The following is a 9938-nucleotide window of genomic DNA, read 5'->3' as shown; positions in this document are numbered from 1 at the left end:
AAGTAGATAACACATTTGGCTGTAAGTTTGGTTTATTTTAAGGAACACAAATAAAGCTTTTTAAAAACATACACAAACCACAAAGGTTTAATGAGCAGGATGTTTAAAAAAACACTCACAGTTCATTGAATGCAGGTAAACTAACATTTTGGAACACAATGAAACACTTTCACCATCGTAAAAATGATAAAATTACAATCATATTCATGAATTTACAGATTAACAGAAAGAAAGCACAAAGTTCAAACACTCTTTCTCACTCACAGAAGGACTTTAAAATAATTATCTAAATTTTCAATCCCATAAAAAATGACTGCAGATGGGATAAAGATTAAAAGAATGCGTCACATGAAGGTTAAAGTTAGACTTTTGCAGAAAGAAGCCACAACCATTTCTAATCTTTGTATATCACTTAACTGGAACAGTGAGAGTTCACCCTCCCCCCAGCTGTGGTCAGCCAAAGCAAGGCTTTATTTTTGAAGTGGAAGTCTGTGGATGGACAGGCCTGACAGCTCGGTGACTTTAATCAGTCTGCCTGCGTGGAGGGAGGGTCGTTCCAGTCGTTCCAGTCGTTGAGGGGGGTTTCCTCTTGGATGGCTGCAGAACGGACTCTGAGGGGGGTTTTCGGACGTCTGAGCAGCGTGGCATGCTGTTTCACCAGGAAACGCTTATCTGAACTGCTCTGTGAGGGAAAACACAAACAAATCTATAGACAAATCATGCACACACATACGCTAGAAAAGAACACCAGTAGAGCCGGTAGGAATGATTCACTTGCAACAATCAGTAACTCCGATATTTCCATATCTTCTTTCTGTGACTGATTTGTAAGTATGTAAGTGTTTGATGACATGTGACTTACCAAAATCAGCATGTCTTTCAGTCTCTCAATGGCCTTCTGATTGGCTCGTCGCCGTGACACATATGAGGTTAAGATTATACTGAGGAAACAGAATCAAGACCAGCAGATCGGATGAAAGAACTGTATGTCTATTTTAAAACAGCTTGTATCCTCTGATGATTTTACACACAACATGTATGCAGCTGTACACACGGTGCTTCTAGTTCTCCTACTCAAAGGTTGAAAGTAGATTATACTTGTTTTCCTTCAAACTGGAAAAACCCATCACACTGCAAATACAGCGCCATTGTTTGCATAAAGCTGTCGCATACTTACATCTCAGCTAGTATGAGCGGCAGGGCGAAGGCCTCAGAGGCCAGGTAGCGGAGAGTTTTCTGTGCCGGGCCTGGGAGAGTCTCCACACACACTCCTGTCACATTAAACACACTTTCTCCGTTTCCAAATGGACCACAGGAGGGGAACAAACTGGAGAAATGAGGAGCAGAGAGAAGTAAATTATAAATGGGATGTTTCTTTCTAGTGCTCAAAGGGCAAATAGGTTTTTAATAGGGCTGTCAAAGTTAGCGATAACATCGCGTTAACGGAAATTCGTTTTAACGCCACTAATTTCTTTATGTATTAACGCAATCGATCTTTCGGAGTGATATGTGAATGAAAATGGGTTCTATGGGTACCCACGAGTCTCCCCTTTACAGACATGCCCACTTTATGATAATCACATGCAGTTTGGGGCAAGTCATAGTCAAGTCAGCACACTGACACTCTGACAGCTGTTGTTGCCTGTTGGGCTGCAGTTTGCCATGTTATGATTTGAGCATATTTGTTGTTATGCTAAATGCAGTACCTGTGAGGGTTTCTGGACAATTTGTCATTGTTTTGTGTTGTTAATTGATTTCCAATAATAAATATATACATACATTGCATAAAACAAGCATATTTGCCCTCTCCCATGTTGATAAGAGTATTAAATACTTCTCCCTTTAAGGTATATTTTGAACAGATAAAAAAAATGTGCAATTAATCACGATTAGCTATGGACAATCATGCGATTGATCGCGATTAGATAATTTAATTGATTGACAGCCCTAATTTTTATTTAAACAATTAAACAACGAAAGAAGCAAATATAGGGGTGCATTGAAAATGAACACTGTTACATGTGGACAGTAGGTTCTCTGCAAGTAAGTCAAAATTAGAGTTAAAAAAAAGTACATGTTTTTGTCCGGTGTGTCTTCTTGGTGGTAGAGGTTGAAGCCCAGTGTGGTTGCAGCCATGAGGAGGCCGAGCAGCAACATGAAGTGGAATAAAACGGAGGAGCTGGAGGCTCGAAACATCCTCTGCTCTGCCACACAGCACTTCAGGACCGTGAACTGAACACAGTGTTGGAGAGAGAGAGAGAGAGAGAGAGAGAGAGAGAGAGAGAGAGAGAAAGACATTGTTAGAAAATGTTCAAATACAGTTGCTGGTCACAAGTGCTTCTCGGTCACAACTCAATATATATCACTGCAGAATCATGAACCATAGACCGGGTCCAAGAGGGAAACAGGAGACAGTTAGCTGAGCTTAGCATAAAGACTGGAAACAGTGGTAAACAGCTAGCCTTGTTCTGTCACCTCTATAGCTCACTGATTAACATGTTATTTCCAGGAAACAAAGTGTACAAACAACCTTATGTGCCAGCTGTCTGGGCGCAGTGACTTAATGGAGTTTCCGTCTGTTGCCTGGCAGTTGCCTTGACGACAGGACTCCGGAAAGTCACCGACTCTAGAAATCGTCCCGCACATGAACCCCAATAAAACCACAAATTGCAATTTAGATTTTTGCACAGATTAAACAAAATAGATATAAGTTGTCAATTAGTGAGCTTTAGAGGCGATGGTAGTTGGGTTTGTTTCCTTTGGACAAAGCCAGGCCAGCTGTTTCCCCCCATTTCCAGTCTTTGGCAAGAAAGCAAATATTTCCTTGAATTTTCCCAAAATTATTCCTTTAAAAAAAGTTGAATTTGTTGATATAATTAACGTAAAAATCATCACGTTACCAAACAAATAATGGTTCTTGGTTTATTTATCTCTATGTCACTCATAGTAACCATCATGTACTGTTATTTACTATTGCTTTGGTACTTTTGTATTCTTCCCAATGAGTAATTTCAATCTCTTTACAGATTAACACCTTTGTCAGATTGTTTTTGTTTTATTTATTGAATATTACTATTTAGTGTATTGTTAGACTATCTTTTTAGGTCATTGCTCTTAGACATTTTGTGACAGGGAGAAAGAAATATATTATTAATAGATGGTCCCAGACAACCTTTTGGATGTAGAAGTTGACCATCAGTGTGACAGTCCCTATCAGAGGCAGCAGAGGGCAGTAGTAGACTCCCACCCAGGACACTGTCTGACTGTACACCAGATCCAACACACTGAAAGGGATCAGAAAGTGCTGTTTCCCCCACAACCGGGCCAGCAAGGATGAGGGGCACCTCTCCTGCAACAGCCTGAAAGATAGTTTGCACAGAGAGTTGATGAATCTTTAGTAGGGGAATCCACTCAGGAGACATCAAACGCATTGATCTTTCCATTCAAACCATAGCGATGACTAAAAAAGAAAGAGACTGTTGATCTCAAACAAACCCACTTCCTGGGGTAGTTCAAGAAAAATGCACTGCAGAAAGTGGCGAGGAAGTTGAAGATGCACAGCTTGTACATTTCTCTACCAAACATGTTCTCCCTGCAGTGAGAAGGATGCTGTAAAAGAAACACATAAACGATAAGGGGGTTAAGAACACACTGAAAAACACACTCTGCAGGACCTTGAAAAATAAATCTCACTCTCAACTCACTTGCTGACTTTTTGTCGTTGTGAAGAGGAAAAATAAGTAGATCCCCAGTGAGGCCAGCTTCAAGAAGATGCTCCTGAACAAAAGACCGGGTGAACCAATGCAGCTGTGTGTGTGTGTCTGTGTGTGTGTGTGTGTGTGTGTGCAATAGGCAATCCTGGGTTTATCTCCCTGTGCACCTTACCTCACAAGCGTGGCATTGACCTGCATGGTGAAAGAGTAGTCTTCAAAAGATGAGATCTTGCGGAAAATATGAGGGAAGAGCAGGTTGACAAAGAGGATGGTGATGGGAGGGAGGTACTCGAGGACCAGGCTGATCAACCAGTGGTGCCCACTCTAAGAAACACAGTCAGTCAGACGTGTCAGACGGGAAAAATCGATTCACCAAACCCAGAACACAAATCCAGCATCAAAGTCTCACCTCGGACATTGATGTTTTGGTGGCGAAGTAGATGAGGTAGAAGGCGCCACCCAGCAGGGACAGAACGAGCAGGTTGAGGACGAACCTGAGCAGGTAGAGACGCACCCTCTGTCCAAGTGTCCTCTGAGCCTCACGCAGGGAGAAACTCTGCTCCTCCAGGAACAGCTGAGGACGAACGTAAAGAACCATACAGCAAAGCTACATTATATACTGTATATTGTACACACACCCTTCATTTAGCCAGGTATTTTCAGGTGAAAGAAAATAAAAATCATAGATACTATGAAGAACTAGAAAGTAGGACATGTATTGGGGAGGTGTGTAAACTTTTCCCTAAAGGCAGGAGCCCAGAGAAAATGCTTGATGAGAAGAGCAGTATATTAATTTCTCTTTACAGTACGTTTTGTACAATTATATTTCACTTTAAGCTCGGCCAACGTTATGCAGTATGGGAAACAGCCAAAGTGGACAATAGGTTTAACAGATTCACTAACTACTCTACTCTCAAAACGCACCAGCATTTGGTCAGTGACCATGGTAAATCAGAAGAGTGCCATCACACATGCAGGGAATATGTGGGCATCCACTCACCTTGAGATCGTTTCTGATGAAGCTGTGTTTGAGAGTAGCGGCAGTGGGGTCCTGGATGGTGAAGTCCCAACCGCAAAAGATCTTGTAGCACATGTTCATACTGTAACGCTTCCCGAGCATCCAGGTGTGCTTGTAGCCAACCATCGTTCTATCAGAGAAGTTTACAGATTTAAAGAGGACATATTATGCTCATTTCATCAGGTGCAGACTTGTATTTTAGGTTTTTCTATTTTAACGTGTTTACATGCTTTAAAGTAAAAAAAAAAAAAAAACTTTTGTTTTTCTCATACTGGCTGTGCTACAGCACCTCTTTTCACCCTCTGTCTGAACCCCCAGCCTCCCCCCAAAAAAGCCAAGTCTGCTCTGATTGGTCAGCTGGACCACTCTGTTGTGATTGGTCAACTGAACCAAACTTTTCAGACTCTGCTCCAGCTCCGCTCTACCTAGCTTTGTTTTGGGGCGTGCCAAACTCTCCACTAGGCAGGTATTATACTGCAAATGTGTTACTTGGTGGCATCACCATGTTACGGAAGAAAAGGCAGGACTTCAATCAAGGTGTTTCAGGCAGTTCAGGAGCAGTGTTTCTGTGGGGGAGAGTAACTCCCTTCGGCGTGGACTTTGGGCTTTGTAACTTTGCAGACCTTTTTTTACAAAACACTATATAACACACTAAAGGAAAGGGGAAAAGCACAAAAGCATAATAGGTCCCCTTTAAAAAAGATGCTTTCTCTAGGATGTAAAGAAAATGGCTATTGAATACTGACCTGCGGACCACCAGGATGAGACTGAGGAAGAGGATGGTGAGAATTCCAGCGAGGTACAGCAGAGGTGTATTCAAGCATTGCAAATTAAGGGAACCACGAGTATAGAAACCATAGAAGACTGGAGAGCGGTCCAGATAGCCCTGTAGATGGGAGAAGTTAGATTATATGAAACACATATAGAAAACATAGAGTACACACAAGCAAGCAAACCCTTACCGATCCCAGGAAGAAATCCAAAACGGTGTCATTGCCTCCAAACTTCAAAGGTTCTGTAAAATCACAGAGAACAACACAACAGTGTTTCTGCAGGAGTTTCCATTTAGTTGGGGTTAATTTACTGTAATCTGTCATTACTCACCACTGCTGTTGCTCCTGCCAAAAAATATTGTAGGCCCCAGGATGAAACCAAAGATAAGAGCACAGTGCAGTAGGTTCAAGTAGACCAGATATCTGAGGAACACAAAGTAAGCCTTCACGCCCACTCCAAACCTGCCTGGAACAGATCAGTGAAGGTTAGACAACAACATGTGTTTGGGTGAAATCATCTAGTCATGTTAATACAATATACTGGAAACCACCAGGTGGCCAAACAAGTCCGTATAATGCACTTCAGGCCTTTCTTACCTTCGATGGCGTGGAGAGTGCGCTGCCATGGCAACAGGCATGATAGAGCTCCTCCCACCTGCGCCCAAACCCTCTTCCTGTTGATGCTCTGGCTCCGCCTCCAGGACTCCCAAAAAACAATATTGCCGATTTGCATCTTCCTCCTGTCCCTAATTAGCAGCGTAAATATGATTTCTCATGAATGCCTTTTTATCTTATCATGTTAAACCTTGATCCAAAGCATGAAAATACCATAAATATTAATAGCAAATGTTTTATCTCCTCACTTTAAAGGTGCTATTGATAACATTCAGTCACTAGATGTCGCATACTCCCTCCCCCGTTCCATTGTATTCACTTCACAACAAGTCGTTGCCAAGCACTTGCCATCAATCTCAGCCATTTTTCCGTTTTTTCCTAACTAACTGATGACCCAGAGATACCACATGATATCAACTTTGTTACACTATTGGTTCACAAGCCTTGTTAGAAGTAGGAAATGAATGTCAGATATCTTCCAGTGGTAAACAAAACATTCATTTTTGACCCGCCAACATTTTTAAAATGATTAATTCACAATCTTAATTTTTTTTTCTGAGGAAAAGCCATACTTTTATTCAGCACCTTTCTAAAAACTCTGTGGGTTTATTATTTTATTGTTTTTTTAAAACATTTTGTCTACATAAAAATGTTATCAATAAGACCTTTAAAGCTGAACATTAAGCTTTATAAAAGGAGGCAAACAAACACTTAATATTTGAACATATAGGATTTAAAGGGACACTGATTTTCCACATTGAGATCAATGTCCTCATCACAAGGAGAAGGCCTACTACTACCTCTGTGGAAACAGTTGTATAATGTCTTATGTGGCTCTAGAGGAGTTTGAGAAAAGATGACCCTGATAACGTCATAGTGATGTCATTAGGGTTATCTCAGATTGGCTTTATGACAAATTTTGACAGAAAGATTGGTTACAAACTGGAGGTGTGGAGGTGCAACCCGGTCTCACGGGAAGGCGTATAGATACCACGACATTAAGTACGCATTTTAACGTTTTCACATGTAATTTAACACCGCTTTACGTGTGTCATTTGTACGCCACGCAAATGTACGCAGTTAGGTTTAAGCAAGAAAACCACTAACTTAGGTTCAGGCAAGAAAACCACTTGGGGTCAGGGAAAACGTCATGATTGGGCTTGAAATAAGAAAGTAAACTAAGTAAAACACGTACGGAATCAACTACGGAAAACATGTATATTTTATATATCTATTTCAGCAAGATTATCTTCTAAGGCTTTTCTCAGACAATTGGTTACCGATCCCACCACCCAAAAGGATCACATTTGAGAGGTCCCGAGATGATTAATCAAGAACAGGGAACAAACATATTTCTGCCATACAAAAAATGTGTTTATTTTTTCTGCCTTTTTATTAACTTTGCTTTTTGCATATGAATTACTGCATAATTTCACACCTTTGGCCTCCTAAAAAGTATTCAAATACCACTATCTGAGAGAGGAACATCACTGTCTGCCCAACACTCATAGACATTTGCAAGTAAATGTGGTGATGTAAGTAGATAAAAGGTTGGGAACAACTGGGATAAAGGTACTAAATAAAAATGGTAATAGGTCAATCAAAAAGATCAAACTTATATATACAGTAAGTACAGGATGCTATATATTGTGCTAGAGTAGGTGACAGCTTGGACCTTTTCCACTAGAACGTGAAAATATTAGATGAAGAATGAGAAGAAGCAGATGTGAGGAGTGTGTGAAAGGCTCTCCCACCTGGCGTCTCTCTTCCCCTGAATACACATGACCAGGTTCCTGAGCGGCTGTGTTGATCCCTTGTCTTTGGATCCTCTGGACAGGTGTCCATGACTGATCCTCTCTCCTGCTTCTGGGCCACTCTGGTGGGCCTCGCAGGCTTCCCAAGAACCCCGTCTGTCCTGCTCGGGCCGACTGGCCTGGATGCTGGGCAGCTGATCAAATATCTCTGTCTGGTAGTACTCACAGGAGTCCGACGACACGGTGGAATGACTGCTCTCCTCTGTGGTGAGTATGACACATGTAGATTACAGTGCATGTTCACATACATATGTCTTATCTTGCTCAGTTTTTGTGACAGGTTATATGCAGGGTAATGATTATTTTAGGGCTGTCCATTAATTGAAATATTTAATCATGATTAATCGCATGATTGTCCATAGTTAGTTGCGATTAATCACAAATGAATTGTACATTTTGTATCTGTTCAACGTGTACCTTAAAGGTAGATTTGTCAAGTATTTAATACACTTATCAACATTGGAGTGGAGACATATTCTTGCTTTATGCAAATGTATGTATATATTTATTACTGGAAATTAATTAACAACACAAAACAGTGGCACATATTGTCCAGAAACCCTCACAGGTACTGCATTTAGCATAAAAAATATGCTCAAATCATAACATGACAAACTCAAGTCCAACAGGCAACAACAGCTGTCAGTGTGTCAGTGTGCTGACTTGACTATGACTTCCCCAAAACTGCATGTGATTATCATAAAGTGGGCATGTCTGTAAAGGGGAGACTCGTGGGTACCCATAGAACCCATTTACATTCACATATCTTGAGGTCAGAGGTCAAGGGACCCCGCTCGAAAATGCCCATGCCAGTTTTTCCTCGCCCAAAATAGTATGACATGGTTGTTACCAATGAATTTCTTAGGTTTTCTAGTTCCATATGATGCCAGTATAGTTCACCCCAGCTTTAAAACTGAACCTGTTACACTACTAAAATTACTAATTATTTTAATTATTAATCTGCAGATTATTTTCTTGATTAATCAATCAATTGTTTTGTCTATGAGAAGTGAGAGAGTAGTTAAAAAGGGCCAAGGTTACATCCTCGAATGTCTTGTTTTGTCTGGCCCACGGTGTAAAACCCAACAATATTCAGTTTACAATGATATAAAACAGAGAAATATTCATATTCGAAAAGTTGGAACCAGCAAATATTTGGCATTTATGCTTTTAAAAAATTATTTAAATAATTATTCAATTACCAAAATAGTTGTTGATTCATTTGCTGTTAATTGATTAATTGACTAATAATTTCAGCTGCTGTGTTTTACATATACTGTACATTCACATATTTACATGTATACTTAGACACTATGTTTTTACACATCTGGATGGAGAACCAGATGCATATCCGTTTGCTTGCTTTCCTTTTTGTTTTTCTGTTGCCTATATATGCAATGTGTCAGTAGTGTCTTGTAAGACGATGCTGGTTGGGTACATCTGGATAAAAGTATTTAAATTAATAGATCATGCAAGTGTGAGACTCCTTAATGATGTCCGAGCCAAAATAAATCACTAAAATTTAACCCTTCATGAAATATCTTTACAGTATGATTTAGACCTGAGCACTAACCTGTTGACATTTAGCACTGTTGCCTTAAAGCATTTAAATCATACGTTTGAAGTACAGACAGTGTTGAACAAGCAAGTTTTCCTCTCACACACACATGACAAACGCACAGGCTCATTTGTTACCTGACAGGAGTCTCGTGAAGTTGATAGTTGTGTGCTCCTCCATTTTTTTCTCCCTGCACTTCCTCTTTAATATCAAAGGTTCAAACACCAATCTTCTCGCTTCATGTCGAACACAAGTCGAAAAACATCTCCACCCAAACTGCAACTCACACTGAAAAAAGTTGCTTCCCCAATCTGCATCAAAACAACCTGCTCTGCACCCCTTACACCAAGGGCACACTGAAGTGAAGACCCCTGAGCGGCTGATCTAGAGTTAGTGTTGTTCCTCAAGTCCTGTTGGTACGGCTCACTTTCTGGCAGGTGGAGCAGA

At 40.6% G+C, this 9938-nt stretch overlaps 1 protein-coding gene across 2 annotated transcripts; it reads right to left on the bottom strand.

The window, feature by feature from the left end:
• Positions 1 to 57: 57 nt before the first annotated feature.
• On the bottom strand, positions 58 to 9919 carry tmc8 (transmembrane channel-like 8). Of its 2 annotated transcripts, XM_074628930.1 has the most exons (16): positions 9629 to 9919; positions 7874 to 8135; positions 6102 to 6250; positions 5836 to 5970; positions 5694 to 5746; positions 5478 to 5617; positions 4714 to 4861; positions 4123 to 4287; positions 3886 to 4037; positions 3705 to 3777; positions 3500 to 3609; positions 3173 to 3359; positions 2075 to 2232; positions 1178 to 1327; positions 863 to 941; positions 58 to 682 (listed from the first exon to the last, which is right to left on the bottom strand). In XM_074628930.1, the coding sequence occupies exons 1-16, from the start codon at positions 9669 to 9671 to the stop codon at positions 527 to 529; spliced, it is 2160 nt and encodes a 719-aa protein (XP_074485031.1). In that variant the 5' UTR covers positions 9672 to 9919; the 3' UTR covers positions 58 to 526. The 2 variants fall into 2 exon arrangements, with proteins under 2 accessions (XP_074485031.1, XP_074485032.1); XM_074628931.1 differs by lacking the exons at positions 58 to 682; positions 863 to 941; positions 1178 to 1327 and having other exon boundaries at positions 1894 to 2232; positions 3496 to 3609; positions 9629 to 9806.
• Between the last annotated feature and the right edge of the window lie 19 nt (positions 9920 to 9938).

The sequence above is a fragment of the Sebastes fasciatus genome, chromosome 3 (genome assembly GCF_043250625.1).
Source record: "Sebastes fasciatus isolate fSebFas1 chromosome 3, fSebFas1.pri, whole genome shotgun sequence".
Classification (NCBI taxonomy): domain Eukaryota; kingdom Metazoa; phylum Chordata; class Actinopteri; order Perciformes; family Sebastidae; genus Sebastes; species Sebastes fasciatus.
The sequence above is the reverse complement of the archived record's forward strand: the minus strand, read 5'-3'. Positions and strand labels throughout refer to the sequence as shown.